General features: G+C 40.2%; 1 protein-coding gene and 1 non-coding gene across 2 annotated transcripts; one reads left to right on the top strand and one right to left on the bottom strand.

Moving 5' to 3' along the window:
• Nucleotides 1-23549: 23549 nt before the first annotated feature.
• Nucleotides 23550-24071, bottom strand: LOC138894329 (uncharacterized). Its single transcript, XM_070179019.1, has one exon. It carries the CDS (start codon nucleotides 24069-24071, stop codon nucleotides 23550-23552), a length of 522 nt encoding a protein of 173 aa, XP_070035120.1.
• A 976-nt stretch (nucleotides 24072-25047) lies between these two features.
• On the top strand, nucleotides 25048-25153 carry LOC117273671 (small nucleolar RNA R71). Its single transcript, XR_004503677.1, has one exon. It is a non-coding gene; the product is annotated as a small nucleolar RNA R71 (small nucleolar RNA).
• The last annotated feature ends 1288 nt before the right edge of the window (nucleotides 25154-26441 follow it).

The raw sequence follows: 26441 nt of genomic DNA, 5'->3' as shown, positions 1-26441 counted from the left end.
ATTTCTTTCTTTTTGGTTATTTTTGCAAAGATGAGTTCGAACCCTATGAAGGTTGCCTACGTATCTCACATCAGGTGAGAATCAGACCTACGTAGTTCGGTCAATTTTGACAAAATAGGGGAAATATGACACTTGAAAATTTTGGCTCATTTTGAAACGACCTTTCTTTCTTTTTTCTTTTTTTTAAAAAAAAAAAATCGACAGAGTTTCGGAATTTTCAAATACCGGGATTGTGGAAACCAGATGAATTTTTTCTTTCCTACCTCTCACTCCTGCTTTTTTTAAATTTTCTGTACTTATTCTAGAAGCTAGTCAACATGCAAACTAGATCAAACAAAATGCAGAAGTAGCACGTAGGATACATCAGGATGGTCTTTTATTATTTGGGTACACCTATCCTAGACGAACTCAACCCAGAATGGCAATTAGCACATTAGTCCTACAAACACAGTAATATCATACAATCAATAAAGCCAAGTATGGATTACATTATAAGCTCGAATTCTGAACCCTGAACCAGAGATTCTTGGTTCGGTCCCCAGCAAAGTCGCTAGAGCTGTCACACCTCCTTTTTTCGAAGATAAGGAGTTTTTTAAATATAAGTGACATTATTTGAAATGAGATTATTTTATTTTTAATTAAAAGAGTCACCACTCAAAATTATTTAATTAACGGTGTTCTGAGTCATCAAATTTGGAATCCCAATTCAAGAAAGTTTAACTCTATTTATGGTCCGCGAACATAGAAAATCGAGTAAGGAATTCTGTTGACCCGGGAGAAGGTATGAGGCACTCCCGGATTCTGTGATTTTAGCACGGTCGCCTTTAATCATACCTGGATAAATTAATTATTAATTACACATTTTAGAACCTGTGTATGTTTTATCTTTTACCGCTTTTACTTGATTATGGCGTTATGGAATTATCTTTGAAACAAATCACCTGTGTGTGAATTCGTTTTGTTTGTTATGCCAAAATCATTTCACGCGCACGTGTACACAATTAATAGTACTTTATTATTATTAAGATGGTTTGGCCAAAATCGCGCAAACGCGTACCTTGATTTATTTTTGGGATCACAATGACGTCACGCAAACGTGTACATAATCATGATAGTAAATTAAAACCGTGCCTAAAGCAAACTACGATTTTCAAGTTAATTATTTTCCTAAAATTTGAAATTACATGGGAGAGTTCAACTATTATGGAATGGATTATTGTCAACAAAATATACATTTAATTAAGCTAAGTTCAAGTTATTGATGATTTGTGACTCACTGGAAATTTGGATTTAATTACGTGTTTGATAATGTTTTGGAGAAACTCAATTTTAAGAGAGGCGGTCATTTAATGGTGAAGGGGAAAATCTAGCAAGGTGCTCACATGTTGCCTTATGAATCAGACAAGAAGGGCGGATGGGCTTAAGTTGAAGCCCATTACGTGAAAGCATTTCTGATGTAACAGGCCCTCCTGCGTATGAAATTACAGGCTTCTAAATGGGCTTATAACTGAGCCCAAACATGTATTTAGGTTCAAAGTCTTTAAGACTCCAATCCGATAGTATAACCTCTCGTGGGCCAATTTTTCAGGCCTAATAACTATTCAACTTGGCATTAACACATGATTCTCATAAGAAATTAACTATTTCAAACATTAATACTGATCGTCCAAACTCTAACATTACAATAAAATAATTTTGAGTTTTGGTTCACAATAACAAACCACTTCTATGAAGTAATATTCTCCACTTCTGAAACTAAACTGTGTAACAAACAAAATTGAAACAACCAGACTTGTGACTCTTATGCCTTTGATTTTAACCTGAATTCAACACATAATCTCTATCCTCATATATTAAGAGTGTCAGCAGTAGGCAGATTAAATCCAAACTTCATGAATTCACTAAATGCTCGACTAACAACATCATGAGATGTTCAAATGTGCGATATGTTGACTACCTAGCATGCCTCATTAGGAAACATGACTGTCAGTAGCAAAATGACCAGTTTGTGAGTGATTTCACTCTAAGTTTAAGCTAAATAGCCAATCAAACAGAAATAGGTAACAATGGAGAAATATAGGTAATATAATTTTGGTAAACAAACAAAGTCATGAAGAAAATCAAACACATATTGTAGCAATGATTCAAATTTTATTACAAACCAACAGAAAATTAACTTTTTTGACAAATCAGAGACTTGAATTCATGATTCAGTATTTGGTGTGTAGAAAACAGCTTAGAAAATGCCAAATAAATATTTAGTGAAAGAAATTTGAAGCTCAGCAAACAGCTCCAGCAACGATCAGCAGTGAACAACTCTTTCAAGCACAAAATAGTCTTCTAAATCCTAGAAGGTATGGAGTAATGAACAGAAATTGAAAGCAACTTTTGAATCTCTTTTTTTTGGGTAGTTTTTGTTTAAATTTCTAAAGTTTGGTTCTTCAGATCTGAAATTTTATGTTCTCAAATTTCAGACCTCTTTCTAAACGTGTGAGAGAGAGAGTGAGTGAATGGAGAGTGAGTCTGTGAATGCCTGTGAGTGTAGAATGTGTGTCTGAGGTATGCAAAAATGAGAGAATTTATAGAAAATGGCAGGCCTAAATTTGGAGGAAAAAAACATCTTTTGTAATAGATTATTTTTACAGTTGTGCCTTCTGTTATTTCTCTTTCCTTCTTAGTCCTTTTCTTTTCTGTATTTACTCCTTTTAGCCCCAAATCCCACGACCTCCCTCTTTTCTTTATCATTTTATTGATATTTGATCCCTTTCCACACTCTTGTAGAACTTTCCAGTCAATTATATGAAAGATTCTCTCAATTTAATCTCCCAAATGCCCTTTTAAACTCTAGTTATTTACCTAAGGTCGTGATTTCATGGACCTGAGGTCATGTGACCTTAGGTCAAAGGCCTATAGACTTAACTTGAACTCCCATTCCCCATTATCCCATATTTCAATTTGATAAGCCTAACCAAATCACACAAAATGAGGCCCATTCCTAAACTAAAATCAAGCGGACGGACTGAACCAGTACTCATGTTCAAATGAAATCAGCAAACATCAATTAATAATCAAACAAAATCTAAGACCTAATTTGAACCTATAATTAACTTTAATCTAAATATACAATATAAGATTCATTAGCTAATCAAGCAATCCATCAACATTTGAAATTAATTAATAATTAACAACAGATAATTATCTATTATATACCTAAACATTTTGAAGAGAAAGGTTACCCCTTGAACGAATCCTAGCCGGAGCACAAATTCCAGCAGGCAATGGCCAGTGCCCCGTGGCAACAAGTTTGAGCTTAGAAGCCCATCATGTGATGCATGAAATATTGTCCATCGTAAGTCGGAAGAAGACGATGAAGCGGACTGGTGATTGAGGTGGTCAACGGTGCTTAATCGTTCACTGGCGACCGCGAACTATCATAAAACCGACACAAAATGACAGTACTCAACATGAGGAGTAGATTGGTGTAAGTTTTTGTCACGACCTAATTTTTTCTCCGTTGGATATCGTGATGGCACCTAGTCTTAGGGACTAGGTAAGCCTAATAATAATTAAAACAATAACATTATATAAATAGAATCTCTTAAAATTTTAAAAACCGGTAGTACAAGTCATAAGCTCTACAGAGTGTTTGCTAGAAAACTCTAAATATAACTATCCAGAAATAAGAATAAACAGTGCAAAACGAAAACTGGAAGGTGACTCCGAAGCCGGCGAACGTAGCAGCAGGTTTACCTTTAGTCTCCACCGCAACAGTCCACACAGCTAGCTAACGAACAAGTACCTGGATCTGTACAAAAAATGTGCAGAAGAGTAGCATGAGCACACCACAACGGTGCCCAGTAAGTATCAAGACTAACCTCGGTGGATTAGTGACGAGGAACAGTCAAGACACCCACTAGTCTAATAAACCGAACAGATATAAGTACATGAATAACAGAAGTATGGTGTCTGCATAAAAACTATGCAATATGTCTCACAATACAATAATGGCATTAAAACAAGAAACAACAAGTAACAGCGGAATATCATGAAAATAACGCAGACAACGTGAATGGAACACAACCTAAATCCGGAATCACGAATACAACAAGGACAAGTAATAACTCAGTAATTACAACCGCTTTTACATCAGGCTTTAGTCAACAACTCCACGAGGTACCGAACCTCGTACAATTCACAACTCACAGGTCCAAATACCTGAACCCTAACACTTGGCATCCTATGCCCTCATAACACCTCATAACCACACTGACGACTCACGTATCAATAGAGCCATTCTCACATAGAAGACAAGTAAACAAGGGTAAGCATCTATGCTCAACAATATCAAGAACACTTCTTATCCGATAAGAGTGCTTAACTACGTGTATGCTTGTGCAAGTATCCTAACATAGTCCATACCAGCAAATAAGCATAAGGAAGAAGAAGAACGGATAATACATAGAATATTTTCTCACAGCTTTCAAAAGATAAAGCTCACACAGTTACAAATATCAACAACAAGAATACCCCCATACCATTAATCATCACAAATCAATCCCTGACACAGCCCACCTTCTCTCGCCATGTGTGCAAGAGTAACATAAATTCCCACCTTGTCTCGCCACACGTGCATAATAATATTCCCACATTGTCTCGCCACATGCGCAACCTCCCCCCCCCACATATATATATATATATATATATATATATATATATATATATCCCACATTGTCACGCCGCATGTAAAAATATCAATAGTAACAATAGCACGGCAGAAACCTCGTGCAACCCCATAACAATAACCGCTCAGCAGAAATCTCGTGCATCACAATAATAACAACCGCACGGTAGAAACCTCGTGCATCACCACAACAAATACAACAACAATGGCAATAATACAAAGTATGACAAGTAAATCAACTCAAAAACTTTTAAATCACAGGAAAATATGGGACCAAATCACAAGGAATAACCACAGTCTGAAATGCTAGGCGTAAAGCGAACAACTCAACAAAGGGAAAACTAAGGTGTAGCAACGAATCCCACAATATACACTTCAACAACAGGGAAGCTAACAGGAATCCAATAATGCCAAATAAAATAAGTCGACTAAGATATAGGATATCTAAACTTCTTTTAAGGTTGAGAAAATTACGAAGGATATTCAACAATTCAATTAAGGATAACAACGGAAAAATAATCATAACCTCAACTAAGACTGAACAATTATAGGATCAAATAATATAAATTACAAATAAAGATAAGCAGTTATGAAAAGATAGCATGGCTATAAAAGAGATAACAGTTTCAATTAAGGCACATATGAATCAAGTAACGATAATAATAGATCATGAAGCAATTTATTCTAATTAAGCAGGTAGATGTTAATCTAGTAATTAAGATATATAATCATAACAAGAACAACTGCATATTCAACGAATACAAGGACCTAAGAACCCTAAAAGTCCAACTTTCAACAAATAAGTCTGTGCACGCACTCGTCACCTCGTGTACACGGACTACAATCAACTTATAAGACTCAAATCCTAAGGGGAAGTCCCCCACACAAGGTTAGGCAAGATACTTACCTCGAACCAAGCTCAAACAATCGGTCACAATGCCTTTCCACGAATATCCGGCTCCGAATGGCCCAAATCTAGCCAAACACAACTTCATAACATGAATACAACAATAATAGACTTATCAAATCAATGAAATCAATATTTTAATAAAAATTTCGAAATTCGCCCTAAAAAGTCGATGCGGGCCCACGTCTCGGAATTGGGTAAAAATCACAAAATATGAACACCCATTCACTCACGAGTCCAACCATATAAGAATTACTCAAATTCGACCACAAATCCCCTTTCAAAACGCGAAATCTTTATTGAAGAAGTTCTTCTAATTTTTTCCCAATTTCACCCCCAAAAATCCGAAACTAAATGGAGAAAACAACTATAGATTAATGGAATACAACCAAAAACGAGTTAGGAATCATTACCCCAAAGCTTCATCTGAAAATCCCTCGAAAAATCGCCAAATTCCGAGCTCTCAAATCCCAAAACGAAGAATGAAACCAAACCCTCGAATTTCTCTTTTATGCCCAGGCGTGACCGCACCTGCGACATAATTAGCCGCATCTGCGCGACCGCATGTGCGCACGTCCAAACCGCACATGCGCTACCTCTCGCTTCTGCGTGCCAAAATCCGCTTCTGCAGAGTCGCTGATGCGCCCAAATTCTCTACACCTGCGGAGACTGTCAAGTCCAGCTCTTCTCGCACATGCGCCTCAACCGTCGCTTCTGCGAGCATCGCAGATGCGAAATTTTCCTCGCACCTGCGACCCCTGGCACTCCTCCACTTTTTCGCTTCTGCGCTTGCCTCTCCGCAGGTGCGCTCCCGCACCTGCGGTCTCTTCACTGCAGGTGCGAAAATACCAGAAGCCTGAAGACTTAGCAGTAACACAAATTAAACTTTTAACTCGTTAAGCACCCGAAACTCACCCGAGGCCCCCAGGACCTCAACCAAACATACCAACCAATCCTAAAACACCATACGATTTTAGTCGAGCCCTCAAATCACATCAACTAACGTTGAAACTACGCATCGCACCATGAATCAAACTTATAAATTTTCAAATCTTTCAACTTCTAAAACCCGTGCCGAAACCTATCAAATCAACCCGGAATGACGTCAAATTTTGCAGGCAAGTCCCAAATAACATAATGGAGCTGTTCCAACTCTCAAAATCGCATTCTGACTCCGATATCAAAAAGTCCATTTCCGGTCCAAATCTTCAAAAATTCGACTTCCGCCATTTCAAGCCTAAATCAGCTACAAACCTCGGATTTACAGTCCGGACACTCTCCTAAGTCCAAAATTACCTAACGGAGCTAATGGAACTGACGGAACTCCATTCCAGAGTCGTCTTCACATAGTTCCGACTACGGTCAAAATCCTAAGACTTAAGCTTCCGTTTTAGGGACTAAGTGTCCCAAATCACTCTAAAACATCTGTTAACCTAATTCAACCACGCACGTAAGTCAATACACATAATATGAAGCTGGTAAGGGCCTTATGCCTCCGGACGGGACTTAAATTCTCAAAATGACCGGCCGGGTCGTTACATCCTTCCCCTCTTAAACAAACATTCGTCCTCGAACGTGCTAAGCATCGCCTCGAATTCTTGAAATCACTGAAAGCACATATTCAACACACACCCGTGGGTGACCCCACGTCACTCCAATCCTCATAAGCCTGACGACACCATCTCAACTGTAATTTATCCTTTCTGCCAACACCGATAAGCTTTAGAGTCAAAAATTCTCACCTTTTATTTATCTTCAAAAGATCCGATTCTAAATCCATAACCGATATCAGTCTTAACCAGTGGTAACAACTCATGCCTATACCCACAAGGTACAACCACACAACAAAACACACCACATATAGGCCCATAATAACATTTTTGATAACGATAGCTGCCCGAAATCAAAACCAGCACCGGTAATTAGACCCATATCTGTTAGCAACCCGTTTCAAACCTCCACACGGTGAAAATGATGCAAGAAACATGAAAACCTCATAACTATACACCCGAATCGACAAGTCAGAACTAACACTACCGGGCACACACCCCGCAGGCCAAAACTCAAGAAGCACATAACGAAATTGACTAAATATGTAAAGAGAAACACATAAGATAAATATCAAACAAGCCCGACAGGCACAACTTTCTAACAATACCCTACTACAAATCAATTCAAAAGGAAAAATCAAAGTACATGAACAAATCATAAGGATCTGATCCTGGTAACACCCTCCACCGCGGCACGCAGCCCGACTCAAACATATCAAATCACACGGAATCGCGAGGGTCTCACCCTCTACTCTGAATCACAAGTCGAATACACATCATACCAATGGAAATCTTCCACTGACTCAATTCTGCCAATAAAATCTCAACACTTGCTAAACTTTCACCACGGTAGAGTTTTAAATCACAAATTATAACCAATTTACTCAAGAATCACATCAAGCCTGCCATAATGGATAACATGAATTCACTTCTAGTCTCGTAATAATGAATAGAAACAAATGATAGACACGGGCTACCACTCATAGAGTCTCCCAACAGGGGTAAACACCTAAACATAATACTAAGTCATAAACTCACCCATAGGTGGGACAACAAGTAGGGGAACTCGCCCCGATAAGCAGGACCGAATCAAAATACGAATGGTGCCCCTCTGTAACAAATCAAAAGCATACATGTACAACATCATCTGGCGTAGTGACCTCAAGCCTACTATACGAAACATATCAACGGGCCAGGCCTTCCCCTCTTGGGCGCCCTCTACTCCCCTGAATACTCCGATGTGACACGCCTGTCCGGAGTCTAGGACAATCTCTCATCCTGTGGATGGTATCTCCATACTCGAAGCAACCTCTCTGCTAACGTGGCTGTGGGAACTGTGCGGTACGGGTACTCTGAGACCCATGAGCACCTGAAATAGTGTGCGAAGCTTGAAGTGCAAACTGAACTGGCTGACCCACAAAACCTATACCATGTCGTACCCTGCCTCAAAAATAAGGACCAATAGATCTCTCCGATCTACGAGGCCTCCTTACTTCCCTATCCTCTCTCTCTTGATTTCGCCTATACTCTCTCTCGTGGCCTCGCCTATCTTCTCTCTCCTGGTCCCACATGCCCTCTACTCAGCGAGCGATCCTTACCACCTGCTGAAACGAAACATCTGACTCTAACTCACGATCCATGATAAACCGAATATCATGCCTGAGTCCCTCAATGAATCTGCAGACACGCTCTCTAACTGTAGCGACCAAAGCAGGCGCATGCCTGGCCAAATCACTGAATCTCACGGCATACTCTGACACTGACATAGTGCCCTGGCGCATCTGCTCAAACTCTGCGCCCCATACATCTCGAAGGGACTGAGGTACAAACTCTCTCAGGATTATCTCTGAAAACTGAACCTATGTAAGTGAAGCTAACTCGGCTGGGCTACCTAACTCATATGCCCGCCACCACTGATAAGCCGCTCCCCTGAGCTGGAACGTAGTAAAAGCAACCCCGCTCATCTCCACAATACCCATAGTACGGAGTATGCGGTGACACTCCTCTAGAAAACCCTATGCACTCTCTGAAGCCAAACCACTAAATGTAGGAGGGTCATATTTCTTGAACCTTGCAAGTCTAAGCTGCTCTTCCTCAGATGCTGTTGCCCTGACCACAAGCTGAAATGGAACCACAAGCCATTTCGCCATGACATCTGGAACCTGACCAACATGAACTCGCTGCTCTGGGGTGTGGGCGGCGGGAGTCTGGGTTCCTCCCCCAGTCTGTAAAGTAGCTGGTGCAACCGGAATCAACCCCGCCTGAGCCAATGTACCAAACATACTCAGGAACTATGCTAAAGTCTCCTGAAGTCTGGGGTAATAACAGGCGTCCCCGGTACCTGCTCCCTAACTGAAACTATTGGCGGCTCCTCAGCTACGGCTCTGGTAGGTGCTCTGGTTGCGACACTTACTCCTCATCAGCCTCTGCCTCTAGCGATACTTGCTCCAGGAGCAGCGTCATCTATAACTGTAGCTCATGTCCTCACCATCTGTGAGAGAATGGAATGATAAAAGTTCAAACTCCGAGATCAACAAGCTCGCACGATAGGAATGAAAGAAGTGAGATTATCCTAATAGTTCTGTAGCCTCTCGAAGATAAGTACAAACGTCTCCGTACCGATCCGTAAGACTCTACCAAACTCACTTATGACTCGTAGCACCTATGAACCTATAGCTCTGATACCAACTTGTCACGACCCAATTTTCCCTCCGTTGGGTATCGTGATGGCACCTAGTCTTAGGGACTAGGTAAGCCTAACAATAATTAAAACAACAACATTATATAAATAGAATCTCTTAAAAATCCCAAAACCGGTAGTACAAGTCATAAGCTCTATAGAGTGTTTGCTAGAAAACTCTAAATACAACTGTCCATAAATAAGAATAAACAGTGCAAAATGAAAACTGGAAGGTGACTCCGAAGCCTGCGAACGCAGCAGCAGGTTTACCTTGAGTCTGCACAGCAACAGTCCACACAGCTAGCTAACGAACAAGTACCTGGATCTGCACAAAAATATGCAGAAGAGTAGCATGAGCATACCACAGCGGTGCCCAGTAAGTATCAAGACTAACCTCGGTAGATTAGTGACGAGGAACAGTCAAGACACCCACTGGTCTAATAAACCGAATAGATATAAGTACATGAATAACAGAAGTATGATGTATGCATAAAGACTATGCAATATGGCTCACAATACAGTAATGATATTAAAACAAGAAGCAACAAGTATCAGCGGAATATCATGAAAATGACGCAGACAAGGTGAATGGAACACAACCTAAATCCGGAATCACGAATACAGCAAGGACAAGTAATAACTCAGTAATTACAACCGCTTTTCCGTCAGGTTTTAGTCAATAACTCCACGAGGAACCGAACCTCGGAAAATTCACAACTCACGGGTCCCAATACCTGAACCCTAACACTTGGCATCATGTGCCCTCATAACACCTCATAACCACACTGACGACTCACGTACCAATAAAGTCATTCTCACATAGAAGACAAGTAAACAAGGGTGAGCATCTATGCTCAACAATATCAAGAACACTTCTTATCCGATAAGAGTGCTTAACTACGTGTATGCTTGTGCAAGTATCCTAACATAGTCCATACCAGCAAATAAGCATAAGGAAGAAGAAGAACGGACAACACGTAGAATGGCCATAAATCATCACAAATCAATCCCTGACACAGCCCACCTTGTCTCGCCACGTGTGCAATAGTAACATAAATGCCCGCCTTGTCTCGCCACACGTGCATAATAATGTTTCCACCTTGTCTCGCCACATGCGCAACCCACACACATATATATCCCACCTTGTCACGCCGCATGTGCAAATATCAATTGTAACAATAGCACGGCAGAAACCTCGTGCAACCACATAACAACAACCGCACGATAGAAACCTCGTGCATCACAATAATAACAATCGTACAGCAGAAACTTTGTGCATCACCACAACAAATACAACAACAACAATGGCAATAATACAAAGTACGACAAGTAAATCAACTCAAGAACTTTTAAATCACATGAAAATATGGGACCAAATCACAAGGAATAACCACAGTCTGAAATGCTAGGCGTAAAGCGAACAACTCAACAAAGGAAAAACTAAGGTGTAGCAATGAATCCCACAATATACACTTCAACAACAGGGAAGCTAACACGAATCCAATAATGCCAAATAAAATAAGTCGACTAAGATATATGATATCTAAAATTCTTTTAAGGTTGTGAAAATTACGAAGGATATTCAACAATTCAATTAAGGATAACAGCGAAAAAATAATCATAACCTCAATTAAGACTGAAAAATTATAGGATGAATTAATATAAATTCTAAATAAAGATAAGCAGTTATGAAAAGATAGCATGGCTATAAAAGAGATAACAGTTTCAATTAAGGCACATATGAATCAAGTAACGATAATAATGGATCATGAAGCAATTTATTCTAATTAAGCAGGTAGATGGAAATCTAGTAATTAAGATATATAATCATAACAAGAACAACTGCATATTTAACGAATACAAGGACCTAAGAACCCTAATATTCCAACTTTCCACAAATAAGTCTGTGCACGCACTCGTCACCTCGTGTACACGGACTACAATCAACTTAGAAGACTCAAATCCTAAGGGAAAGTCCCCCATACAAGGTTAGGCGAGATACTTACCTCGAACCAAGCTCAAACAATTGGTCACAATGCCTTTCCATGAATATCCGGCTCCGAATGGCCCAAATCTAGCCAAACACAACTGCATAACATGACTACAACAATAATAGACTTATCAAATCAATGAAATAAATATTTTAATAAAAATTCTGAAATTCGCCCTAAAAAGTCAATCCGGGCCCACATCTCGGAATCTGGTAAAACTCACAAAATATGAACACACATTCACTCACGAGGCCAACCATATAAGAATTACTCAAATTCGACCACAAATCCCCTTTCAAAACAAAAAATCTTTATTGAAGAAGTTCTTCCAATTTTTTCCCAATTTCAACTTCCAAAATCTGAAACTAAATGGAGAAAACAACTATAAATTAATGGAATACAACCAAAAACGAGTTAGGAATCATTGCCCCAAAGCTTCCTCTGAAAATCCCTCGAAAAATCGCCAAATTCCGAGCTCTCAAGTCCCAAAACAAAGAATAAAACCAAACCCTCGAATTTCTCTTTTCTGCTCAGGCGTGACCGCACCTGCGACATAATTAGCCGCTTCTGCGCGACCGCAGGTGCACACGTCCAAATCGCACCTGCGCTTCCTGTCGCTTCTGCGCGCCAAAATCTGCTTCTATGGAGTCACTGATGCGCACAAATTCTCCGCACCTGCGGAGACTGTCAAGTCCAGCTCTTCTCGCACATGCACCTCAACCGTCGCATCTGCGGGCATCATAGATGCGAAATTTTCCTCGCACCAATGACCCCTAGCACTCATCCATTTTTTCTCTTCTGCGCTTGCCTCTCCGCACGTACGCTCCCGCACATGCGGTCTTTTCACCGCAGGTGCAAAAATACCAGAAGCCTGAAGACTTAGCAGTAACACAAATCAAACTTTTAATCCCTTAAGCACCCGAAACTCACCCGAGGCACCCGGAACCTCAACCAAACATGCCAACCAATCCTAAAACTACATACGAACTTAGTCGAGTCGTCAAATCACATCAAATAACGTTGAAACTATGCATCGTACCATGAATCAAGCTTATAAATTTTCAAATCTTTCAACTTATAAAACACGTGCCGAAACATATCAAATCAACCCGGATTGACGTCAAATCTTGAAGGCAAGTCCCAAATAACATAACGGAGTTGTTCCAACTCTCGGAATCGCATTACGACCCTGATATCAAAAAGTCCACTTCCGGTCCAAATCTCTAAAAATTCGACTTCCGCCATTTCAAGCCTAAATCAGCTACAGACCTCGCATTTACAGTCCGGACACTCTTCGAAGTCCAAAATCACCCAACGAAGCTAATGGAACCGCCAAAACTCCATTTTGGAGTCGTCTTCACATAGTTCCGACTACGGTCAAAATCCTAAGACTTAAGCTTCCGTTTTAGGGACTAAGTGTCCCAAATCACTCTGAAACATCGGGTAACCTAATTCAACCACGCATGTAAGTCAATACACATAATATGATACTGCTCTATGCCTTGTGCCACCGGACGGGACTTAAATTCTCAAAGCGACCGGCCGGGTCGTTACAGTTTTGATATCAAAATGAGCAAAGATTGGAGAAATTGTGGAGGGGCGGATTAGGGTTTTCTGAGGATTCACAGATCTGAAATCTGTGGAGTTTTGGTGGTTTTCCTGGGGAAATTGATGGGAGATTAGGAACGAAGAGGGCGTGTAGATTGTGTGGTTAAAATTTGAGGGTATTTAGTGGTGGGCCGCCGCCGTGGGACGATTTCTGGCGGCGGCGAGGCGGAGGGTGAGAGATGATGAGGGAGAGGGTTTGAGAAGGTGTTTGGGGGGTATGGGGGTCAATCTCTCAAACAGTTATATAGGAGATGGGTGCTTAGTTCCCATCCTTTGGATAAGATGAGATGAATGGCCAGGATTGACTGTGATAAAAACAGTGTCGTTTGATTAAAAGAGAACTTGGGCGGGGCTAAGGTAGTGGGTCTTGGCTGATTTGGAGCAACTGGGCCGTTGAAAAGGTTTGGGCCCTGTCACAATAAAGGACAGTCGACCCTTTTGATTTCTTTTCCTTTTTCAACTGAGGGATCAATTGATTTTTAAATTGTAGCCACTTATTAATCCAATTTAATCCCGATTTTGCAAAATTAAACTATTAACTATTTTTCTAACAATTGACTAATTATTAACTAACAATGTATGTAAAATGACTAATGCATTTTAGTATTTTAGTATTTTATAAATGCAACTAACATGTAATTTAAAGGCTAATAATGCAATTAAAATTTGAAATATAATGCATGAAAGAATAAAATATTTTTGGAGTTTTGATGATTTAAAGTGCTTCTAAATATGCATAAAAATGCGAAATGAAATTTAAAACAAACTAACTAAACTAGAGAAAAAAAAATCCTAAAATTCTATAAAAGCAAATAAAACTATTTTGAAATATTTTCAAGAGTAATTTGGCATTAGGGCAAAAATCACGTAGTCACAAACGATATAAAGCTAGGCTTGTTGCCAAGGGTTATACTCAAAAAGGAGGCATTTATTATAAAGAGACCTTTTCACCGGTCTAAAAAAAAGAGTCGTTAAGGATTATTATGGATTTGGTGGCTCATTATGATTTAGAGTTACACCAAATGGATGTGAAAACTGCCTTTCTTAATGGAGATCTAGAGGAGGAAGTTTATACGGACCAACCAGAGGGTTTCGAAACTAAAGAAAAAGGTCAAATGGTGTGTAAACTGATGAAGTCAATATATAGACTTAAACAAGCCTCACGACAATAGTATATAAAGTTTAATGATACCATAACATCTTTTGAATTTATGAAAAATACCGTTGATCCATGTTTATACCAAAAGATCAGTGGGAGCTAGTTTATATTTTTAGTCCTATATGTTGACGACATTCTACATGCTGCTAATGATTTAGGCATATTGCGTGAGACTAAAGATTTTCTCTCTAAGAATTTTGAAATGAAAGATATGGGTGAGTTATCCAATGTGATAAGAATAGAAATATTTTGTGATAGATCACAAGGATTATTGGGACTGTCTCAGAAAGGTTATAGCAAAAGAATTCTAGAGAGATTTAACATGAACAATTGTTCTGCAAGAATTGTTCCAATTTAAAAAAATGGATAAATTTAGTATCATGCAATGCCCTAAGAATGATGTAGAACAAAAAGAAATGGAATCAACTCCTTACTTTTCTATTGTTGGTAGTCTGATGTATGCTCAGACTTACACAAGACCGGATATTAGTTTTGCGGTCGGATTGTGATCACGCCCAACTATGTTTTATAAAAAGGACTAAGCGGTCGTTGCAAATATATTCCGGTTAACAAGTCTGGAGTCGAATCCCACAAGAAATTAACCAATTAAGCACATCTACTAGACTGGCACAAATTCACGCAATCAATATTCAGAAATATTAAAATAACAAAATGGATATTTACTAACTAAATAAAACGTAATGAAAATGCAGTACTTAATAACTAAATACGGATAGGTTGTAGACGAGAATTGGAATGATCTAAGGTTCTGATTTCCCCTATTGTCGGAATCATTTCCGCTACGTTTCCTATATATTTGCCTAAGTTTTCTGTACCGATCATGAGCTCTCTGAGTGTCGTAATTCTCTTCCGAGTAACTACCACAATTTACTAGACATATTCTTCTGAATTACGCTAGCTAGCACTAAGTTATGGCTCACTCGGATCGCACCAAGGTGTCATTATTCCTAATCCCACCTTTAAACCCTCCGTATTGATATGTCATATACTTTAGGAGTGATGTTATTCAACAACTACCTAAATATGCACTCTCTTCCGAGTAATACACACTAAATAGGTACAGACGATTGAGAGCTCTTCAACCAACCACAATAATAACGTAGTTGAACAAATAGAGAAAATACTACGGCAAATCTATATTAATGTAACAGGAAAGTCATCCTCCAATAAGTTCCATCAAAATCCTAGATTAGGAGTTTAGCTACTCATACTCATAGTAACAATATCCTAAATATTTTGCATAACTAAATTACAAAGTACAGATGAAAGAATGTAGAAATCGATGATTTTATCTCCCAACTAGTGTTCCACGATCTATTCTTGCTTCCGGTCTCCAAAATCTGCTTCAAAAGTGGTGTTTTATGTCTATTTATACATGTAGGAAAAGACCTAAACGACATAAGTAAAGTCCTAGTCAAACCAGGAGAAGAAATAAGCCTTCAAAAACCGGAGTAAGCGCGCCTCAGTCCATGCCTCGCGAGGCTCCACGCGAGATGAACCTCGCCTAACACTGTGCGGCGCCAGCTCCCACGCGAGCTCTAGCTCACCTCACCCTTCGCGACGCCTGCTCCTACGTGAGCTCAGAGGCTCGCGTCGCCAGCTTCCACGTGATATCAAAGGGTCACCTCGTGAGCTTCTTTATCTTTTCACTGCTTAATGCATTCTTTCTTCTTTCCACAGTTTTCGAGCACACTTTATTCTTTAAATCTTCCCTTTGCTCTAATTTCATCTCCAATTCACCTACACATAAAATAGACTCTATTATGCCCAAATAAAGTGTAGTTTAACATTAAAGCACATAAAATGTAAGGTAAGTAATGTAATAAAATATGGAATTATAGCCACACATCAATACCCCACACTTAAACATTGCTCGTCCTCGAGCAATCAAACTACACTTATAGACACGACCTTTTTAAGCAATTCCCTTAACTCATCACACCGTGAATCTTTCAAATAGACTAAGCACAAAGGTGTAACATCCTCACCTCAAGATTTGACTCACAAATACCATGCCTTATTCACCATTCACTTACTTACTCTAACATAGAGGTCAATGACATTACCTTTCCTTTATGAATCACGTGCCCTCACCCAACAAAGAGCTTAGTTTCATACACAATGAGTTTTAAGAACGTAGGAACTCAAGATAGGAAAAATTCACTCGCTCTCAGAAATAACATTCATATGCCACAAATGATGCACCATAGGCTTGCCCGTAGTGTAATATTCTACTAATCCAGCACATTCAGTCTAGGATCAAGTAGGACTTTAATTGGTTGTAATGTAGGCTGCAGGTCGGGTAGGATATATTTGGATATGAGTGACTACACCTCCCTTAAGCACTTTAATACATATACTTTAATACTACAGCCCATACTTATATCAAACCAAAATTCCACCTTCACATCCAAGTATAGTACCCCATACTTCTTTAAGCATAAGTATATCACTAGCCACCACTATCAAGAATTATTTTTCATACAATCCAACTATATATATATATATATATATATATATATATATATATATATATATATTATTTTTTTCTTTTCTTCAAGTGGCTTTTATTGACATTGTTTGTTCAAACGGTGCACCTTTCTCCTTATTTCATTTGTTCCACTCAAAATCCAAACCACCATCCTATACTTTAACATTTACATAATTCATCACAATTCAAGTGCTCATGAGAGGTGACAGGGTTCAAATATATGGTCGATTCAAACAAAGGGGTAAGGCTTGTAATGTGGTTACCAAAGAAGCAGGATTATAGGCTCAAAGGGGTTAACTACGTTACATAACATTTAGGCGGGTAAACTATATATATTTGGCTCAACAAAGAAACGCCTATATTACTTTCCAGACTGAACAAGACTACTATTTCACTTTGCACGCACACGGGGCAAGTTCTAGACATCAAATGCAATGCACAGAATACATAAAACCCTCACACGCACATGGCACATAACTCACTCATGATTGGTTTTAACACGACACTCCAGTCAAAGCAGTTAAGCAAATTTAAGAATCTACAATTTAAGGTACTTATACCAGAGTCAAAAACTGAGCCTAAGCGTTACAACCAAAGTACTCACTATTCTCAAGGCATAACACAGTCAAGAGATATTACTGCAATTCAATTCATAGCCCAATGGTTTCTACTCCTAAAAATTAAAACCAACTATACCCGGTTCAACTAAAAACCCTTGGAAAAGAATCGCGGCCCAAAGAAAAACAAAGGGGGAATTACTACACTACCTACAAGAAAATCATTTTTTCTTTAGACTTAATTCTCTCAAGAAAATTGTCTAAGAGATCCATCGTCGGGAAGAGTTCAATTTTTTTCTGCTTAGCAAGATGACACTACACATTTTTATCATTTTTTTAAAGGCTAAGACGACACTAACTAAAATAAAATTAGTACATTATAACAAAAAAAAATTAACTAAAAAAAGACTAATATTTACAAGTTACCACCCCACACTTATTTTTCATGCAATGTCCTCAGTGCATACACAAACTGACAAAACAAGAAAACAAATGAGTAGGGTGTAGTAAAACTCCCTGATCAAGCCGCGTCATCGTTTTCCTCCTCTGAGGCTGCCCACTCCTCGTCTTGTGCTTCCTCCTCCTCCTCATCATCATCCTCATCATCTTACTGCTCAGGCTCGGCCTCGGACTGCTCAGGTGTGTTGACATCCTTATCGTCTGGGAGTTTGTATCCATCACCAAGCCCAACCAGCTGCTGAGCTGAGCATTGAGAGGGAATCCTTGCTCCAATATGGCCCTCTCCTCTTTAGTGTCCGGTCGTCCCCCGATCTGAAGTTGCAAGTCCATCATCCCATATAAATGGGCCATAAAGCTGTCATCGTGAGCATTACGCTCTACACCTGTCAGTGATGGAATTACAGTCTCCTCATTAACCCAGATACTTGTAATGTCTATTAGTCGTAGGGGCTTATCAATGATGTTATCGAAAGCTTTCTCCTCCTCGACCTCTTTGTGTCTCAAGAACTGAGTTAACATATTTGCAAATGGCATTCGATCGATCCTCTTACTAGTTCTTACTAGAGACATCTGATAGCGGATTAAATGACCCACATTCACCCTCTGACCCATCATGAGTAAATATAATACACACGTCCTCTCACGGCTAATAATTGTATCATGATTGCAAGGTAGGAGCCGTGTATTAATCAGTTTTATCCATACTTGAGCCTCTGCCCTCATCTTCTTCTTGGGGAATTTCTTGTGCCGATTTGTTTTCTTATCCCGAACCCAAGCTGCCATAGAATTGACACCATAAGGAGTGTGTCTCATCTCTCGATATGTAGGATGGGTGATGAATTAGTCTAATGGCTCCTAAGGTACATCTGGAGCACCTAAGAAATTACATATTGTCGTGGCTGAAAAAGCTATCAACCGTCCACGAATCGGCACCAGCTGTTTAAGATCCTTTGGATCAAACACGGCATAGAATTCCCGAACCATATTGAGATTTATATCCCCTATATTTTTGAACACATAAATCAACCCCAACTCATAGATGCCTCTCCAGATCGCTTGGTACTTAGCTTGCAGGCGACCCTCATGAATAGCAGCTTCTGTATGCACATGTTTTGGCCTACAGCGCCTGTACCAATCCTTAGTATGTGGGGGTATTCTTTTGAGTCCAAACTCCCGCTGTCCTTGAGGTTGTGGACGAGTGGCTACTATAGTTGCCACGGCTTGCAGTCGTTCACCTTGACTGGAAGTAGCATACCCCCTTTTTCTCTTTTTAGGGGGAGGTACGGAGGTAGCCTTAGCTTTAGACGGAGCAGTGGATGTGGCTTTGTCTTTACCGGTGTATTTTCTTTGAGGCATATTCGTACCTACATAAGTGAGTATGAATCAGTTTAAGCTGCATTACAACATATCAAAACATGGTCTTGCCACCCTACACTTAAGAGTTTAACATATGATTTTCAAAAATTTCCGAGGTTAATCAGACTTAACCTCATATTTTCTTAGCATGAGAATCAAACAATGACACATGGGTGCTTCCTCTAATTTCGAAGCATCGGGTTACCAGTGAGCCACCCCACACTTAAAATATTAAAGTGGTGCATGACTACATAGCACTAGTCTGATAATCCCGGAGACTCGGGCTCTAATGGGGAAAAAGAATACACTTGAGGTATTATAACAAACACTTAGCATGTACTAGTGCCATGGGAGTGCTTGTAAGTGTGAGGGATTTCCTCACCCTCCCAAATCGGCTTGGGAGTTCCGTACTACCACTTATTCACACAATAGCAACACCATTTCTTTGGGGTTCATGGGGTTGGGACACACAAACACATTGTTACAATGAAGAACAACCCCAAATTTTGTGTCTAATGTCATGCATTCACCCAACTCGAAATTGCCCAAAGAAAGGAGATAGAAATCATACCTTAGATGTTTAAGAGGAGGGATTTGCCTTTGAATTCCTGTTGCAAGTGAAGGAAATAGCAGAAGATTGCTTGTCTTCAATGGGGTTGTGAGGAAGAGGATTTGGCAGTGTTCTTGTGTGAGTGTGTTTTGTGAGCAGTGGGGTTTGGGCATTTAGAGTTAAAAGAAATAAGGGGAAAAAGAATTAAAATAAGCCAAAAATAATACTTACCTGGCGACGCATTCTTGCTGCCTCGCCTTACCCTAATGAGTCACTGACACTACTTTCGTGTCATCCATGCCCAAATAATGTTTTAACCTGTGCCCATTGGCTCTGAACTTGCGAGAGCCATCTTACGAAGTAAACTCTATGGCTCCGGTGGGATGAATCTCTAGCACACGAAATGGTCCTGGCCATCTTGACTTCAATTTTCCTAGAAACGACCTCAATCTCGAATTGAATAATAATACCCTGTCTCCCGGCTTAACATTTCACTCAAGAATGTTTTTGTCGTGCACCAGTTTCATTATTTCCTTGTATAACCTCGTACTCTCAAAAGCATGATACCGAAACTCATCAGGTTCATGCAGCGTTGTGACTCTACTAGTTCCATCGGCCTCCACATCCAGATTTAATTGTCGCAATGCCCAGAAGGCTTTATGCTCTAACTCCACCGGCAAGTGGCATGCCTTTCCAAACACAAGTTTATACGGCGACATACCAATCGGAGTTTTGAATGTAGTGCGGTAAGCCCATAGCGCATCATCCAATTTTCTTGACCAATCAATCCGAGTAGCATTTATAGTTTTGGTTAAAACACTCTTGATTTCTCTGTTTGACACCTCGACTTGCCCACTTGTTTGTGGGTGATACGGAGTAGCAACTTTATGGCGAACGCCATATTTCTCCAACAACTTTGCAAAGGCTCGGTTGCAGAAGTGGGTGCCCCCATCACTGATGATAGCACTTGGAGTGCCAAATCGGGTGAAGATGTTCTTTCTCAGAAAACCAATAACTGCCTTCGCGTCATTTGTTGGAAGTGCCACGGCTTCTACCTATTTCGAGACATAGTCCACCGCTACAAGTATGTACTTGTTATTATATGAGCTGACAAATGGTCCCATAAAGTCGATTCCTCATACATCGAATACTTCCACGTCTTGAATTGGGTTCATGGGCATCTCATGTCGACAGGAAATATTTCCCGTACGTTGGCACTCATAACCTTTCACCCAGAAGTGTGCATTTTTAAACAGCGTCGGCCAATAAAAACCTGACTCCAACACTTTAGTCGCTGTCCTTACATCTCCAAAATGTCCTCCATATGGTGAAGCATGACATGCCTGCAAAACAAAAGATTGATCTATCTCGGGAATGCATCTCCGGGTCATGTTATCAAGACAAATCCTGAACAAATATGGTTCATCCCAGAAATACATGCGACAATCACGGAAAAACTTTTTTTTTTGCCCAGAAGACAAGTCATAGGGAACAATACCGCTTGCTAGGTAATTTGCAATATCTGCATACCATGGTGTATCCTCGAGGATCGTTGCTAAGAGTTTTTCATCTGGGAAAGTCTCCATGATCTTCCCCACCTCAACCTTCTTCTCCGCTCCTTTAAGCCTAGACAAATGATCAGCAACTTCATTTTTTGTTCCCTTTTGGTCCCGGATTTCCAAGTCGAAATCTTGTAGCAGTAGCACCCATCGAATTAGGAGCGACTTTGACTCCTTTTTCTCTGTCACTGTGTAGTTCTGTTGGGCGCCGCTCAAGGTTCTACTTGCATAGTAGATCGGATGCATGACTTTATTTTTTCAATGCCCAAGAACTGCTCCCATAACATAGTCGCTTGCATCACACATCAGCTCAAAAGGTTGCATCAGTCGGGGGCCACTATGATTGGTGCAGTCACCAGTTTCTTCTTCAACTCCTCATATGCTACCCATGCAGTCATCAGAAAACACAAAAGGGTGATCCTTTTCAAGCACTTTACACAAGGGGTTAGCAATTTTGGAGAAATCTTTTATAAACTGTCTATAGAACACGGCGTGGCCAAGGAAACTTCTTATTACTCTGACGAAAGTGGGTGGTGGTAGCTTTTCTATCATCAACCTTTACGATCTGCCTCAATGCCCTTACTCAACACTAGGTGCCCAAAGACTATCCCTTCATGTACTATGAAATGGTACTTTTCCCAGTTGAGCAACAAATTATTTTCCACACATCTTTTCAGCACTCTTTTTAGATTCTTAAGGCAGTCATCGAATGAGTCTCCTACCGCTAAGAAATCATCCATGAAGACTTCCATTATGTCTTCTACCATATATATGAAGATGGCCATCATGCTCCTTTGAAATGTGGCGGGTGCATTGCATTGGCTGAACGACATTCTCCGGAAAGCATAGACGCCATATGGACAAGTGAATGACGTTTTCTCTCTATCTTTCGGGGCAATAGAGATCTGATTATACCCCGAGTATCCATCCCAAAAGAAAAAGTGGGACCTTCCAGCCCATCTATCTAGCATCTGATCAATGAACGGCAAGGGAAAGTGGTCTTTTCGGGTGGCCGTATTTAATCTTCTGTAGTCCATGCAAATTCGCCATCCGGTGACTGTTCTTGTTGAGATCAGCTCGTTGTTCTCATTTTGCACAACAGTCATTCCACCTTTATTTAGCACACATTGAACTGGACTAATCCGGTTGCTGTTGGAGAAGGGAAAAATGATTCCCGCATCTAACCACTTTATCACCTCCTTTTTCACGACTTCTTTCATGTTGGGGTTCAGCCTTCTTTATGTTCTCTGGAAGGTTTGTGGCCATCTTCCAGTAAAATCTTATGCATATAGAAGGCCAGGCTGATACCCTTAATGTCTACAATAGTCCAACCAATTGCAGTTTTGCACTCTATCAATACCTGCAAAAGTTGTTCTTCCTGCACATCTAACAAACCAGATGAGATAATGCCAGGTAAGGTAGATTTGGGTCCCAAGAAAGCATACCTGAGATGAGGTGGTAGCGGTTTTAGTTCTAACTATTGTGGCTCTTCGATCGATGGCTTAGCTGGAGGAGTCTTTCTTTCTTCTAAGTGCAAAGACTCAATTTCGAGCTCTCTTTTCCAGAACCCTTGGCCTTCAAGATCTAGCACCCACTCTGCCAAGTCCTCTCCATTTACTTCTTCTAAGTCCGTGAGACAGGCTACTAGAGGGTCTTTAGCATTCAGAGTCTCATCTTCGTCCTCCAAAATTACATCCACATCTTCTATTAGAGAGCAGTTAGCAAATTTACTTGGTCGTCGCATAGACTTCTGCACATTGAATGTTATCTCTTTATCATTCAGTCTCATTTTAGCTTTCCAGTTTCACAATCAATCAATGCTCTCCCAGTGGACAAGAATGGTCTTCCCAAAATTATCGGAATCTCCTCGTCAACCCGGCAGTCCAGAATGACAAAATTTGCTGGAAACACAAACTTTCCAACTTGCACTAGTACATCATCAAGGATACCTAATGGCCTCTTCACTATCTGGTTGGCTAGTTATAGTAACATGGATGTGGGTCTTGCTCTTCCAATTCCTAAACTTTTGTAGATATCCAAGCGCATCAAGTTTATGCTTTCCCCCAAATCACACAATGCTTTAGCAAAAGCATAGCTGCCTATTGTGCATGGGATTGTGAAACTCCCCGGGTCTGACAACTTCTCAGCTGTGGGTCTCGTCACGATAGCACTACAAGTCTGGGTTAGGGTAACAGTGGCTAAGTCTTGGAAGTCCAACTTGCGAGACATCAAATCCTTCATCATTTTGGCATACCCAGGCATCTCCCTCAAGGCGTCAATCAGTGGAATGTTTACCTGGATTTGTTTCAACATCTCCATGAATTTCTTATACTGCTCATCCTTTTGATATTTGGCCAATCTCTGTGGGAATGGTGCTGGAGGTCGCTTCCTTCCTGTGATTTGAGTCTTATCCTGCTCAAGAACTCCTTCTACTGTCATTTCTTGTGATACCTCAGCCTCCTTCGCAACCTCTTTTTCTTTTGCTTGTGCTCTCTTGTGCATGTTGTATCGTCACCTCAGTTAACCCTGTTGAATCATCTACCTCAATGGGTGCTGACAAAAGTGTTTCAGTTGGTCGGCTTTCGCGAGCAATTGCTTGCTCTAGATCTAGGTCTCTACCATTTCTTAGACTCACTGCCATCAGCTGTTTCTGGCCCTACTCTTTTGGATTGACTTGTGTGTCTGCCGGTAACGTCCCTTGGGGGAGATTATTCAAAGCCATTGATATCTGTCCTAATTGAATCTCAATGCCTTTTATCGTTGACTCATATATGTCCCCTCTCTCTTGCATTTTACCATTGGACCCAATCAGTTGTTGCAGCATTCCTTTAATTTCAGACAACCCATCTTCTTCTCTCACTATTTGTTGTTGTTGAGGTTGTTGATAGGCTACTTGTTGATTTTATTGGTTGTATCCCCGTTGCCTTTGGTACGGCACAACTTGACCCTGTGGTCGAATAGCTCCAGGATTGCTGCTAATATTGTACTGCTGTTGTGCTGGTCTATATTGCTGATTATGTTGCCCCCAATTCTGACCACCTTGCCTCTGTCCTCCATAGTTGGCCACATAGTTCATATCTTCTTGATAGTGTTGGTTGTCACTTTTCGCACTCCAACAAAATACATATGGTTGGTTAATGCATGGTGTACATAAGCCCCCATTAGTCGCGTCAACTATGTGTACCTGCTGCTTCTAGCCTGATTCATCGATCTTTTTTGTGAGGATACTTATTTGTGTCATCAGTGTGGAAATATTTTCGGCTATGAAGTTGTTTGGGTCCAAAGCCACTAGTGAACTACAGGAGTGATCGTAGAGTCTCTTGTCATCCATCCTGAGTTTTGAGCCATTTTATCAAGTAGGATCTTGCATTCTCTGAATGATTTGCTCAAAAACTCTACACCTGCTGAAGCATCAACATTGACCTTTAAACGGTCTGCCAATCCCATGTAGAACCTCTGCCCGAACATCTGATCTGAAATGCCATGATGAGGACACTTAACCAGCATACCCTTGAACCTCTCCCACATTTCTTGTAGTGTTTCTGTTGGTTCTGCCTGTAGCTCAATATCTCATCAATTTGTTTGGCAGTCTTATTGGGTAGGTAGAACTTGTTCAAAAATTGCTTGACTAATTCCTCCCAAGTAGTGATGGAGTTTATGGGGAGTGAATTAAGCCAAGTCTGAGCTTCTCCCGTCACCGATAATGGAAACAATAACAAATTTATTGCTTCCGGTGTAACATTAGTTTGCCTTTGCGTGACACATATCAACAGGAAATCTTTTAGATGCTGCTGAGGATCTTCACTGTAAGACCCTGAGAACAGTCCCTTGTGCTGTAACAAATGTAGCATATTGTTTGTGATTTGAAATGATTCCGCTTGTATCTGAGGGACTGCAATTGATGTTTCCAGATTTTTGACGATGGGTTGTGCCCAATCATACAATGCTGCTTCTGGCACAAGAGGCACCACACCCTGATTGTTCGGGTCATTCGCATTGTTTTTATTGTTTTCTATTTTGTCATCCATGCCTGGTTGATTTATTCTGTTGAGTTATGTTGCTGTTTTCCCTTCTTGTTTGCACGATTTAATGCCTTGAAAACTTTCTCAGGATCTAATAATGCTTCGAACAATTCAACAATTCTTGAGGAGTTCTAGGCATACACATGTAACACCCAAGACTACAAACGTTAGAATTTCAATGTATTTAGTTTAAAAATGAAGAAAATTGACTATACTAAGAATTCTAGCACTTCTTTTAGCTGTAATTAATAACACCGTTAATTCCCCGACAACGGCGCCAAAATTTGATCACGCTTAACTATGCATTATAAAAAGGACTAAGCGGTCGTTGCAAATATATTCCGGTTAACAAGTCCGGAGTCGAATCCCACAGGGAATTAACCTATTAAGCACAGCTACTAGACTCGCACAAATTCACGCAATCAATATTCAAAAATATTAAAATAACAAGTTGGATGTTTACTAACTAAATAACACGTAATGAAAATGCAGTACTTAATAACTAACTACGGACAAGTTGTAGACAGGAATTGGAATGATCTAAGGTTTTGATTTCTCCTATTGTCGGAATCCTTTCTGCTACGTTTCCTATATATTTGCCTAGGTTTTCTATGCCGATCATGAGCTCTCTGAGTGTCGTAATTCTCTCCAGAGTAACTACCACAATTTACTGGACATATTCTTCCGAATTACGCTAGCTAGCACTAAGTTACTGCTCACTCGGATCGCATCAAGGTTTCGTTATTCCTAATCCCACCTTTAAACTCTTCGTATTGATCCCTCATATACTTTAGGAGTGATGTTGTTCAACAACTATCTAAATATGCACTCTCTTCTGAGTAATACACAC

This window comes from Nicotiana tomentosiformis, chromosome 6, assembly GCF_000390325.3.
Source record: "Nicotiana tomentosiformis chromosome 6, ASM39032v3, whole genome shotgun sequence".
Lineage (NCBI taxonomy): Eukaryota > Viridiplantae > Streptophyta > Magnoliopsida > Solanales > Solanaceae > Nicotiana > Nicotiana tomentosiformis.
This window is presented reverse-complemented; position numbering and strand designations above follow the sequence as displayed.

Coding starts and splice junctions, on each gene's coding strand:
- LOC138894329 (XM_070179019.1), bottom strand. CDS start 24,071: ATGCACAAGAGAGCACAAGCAAAAGAAAAAGAGGTTGCGAAGGAGGCT.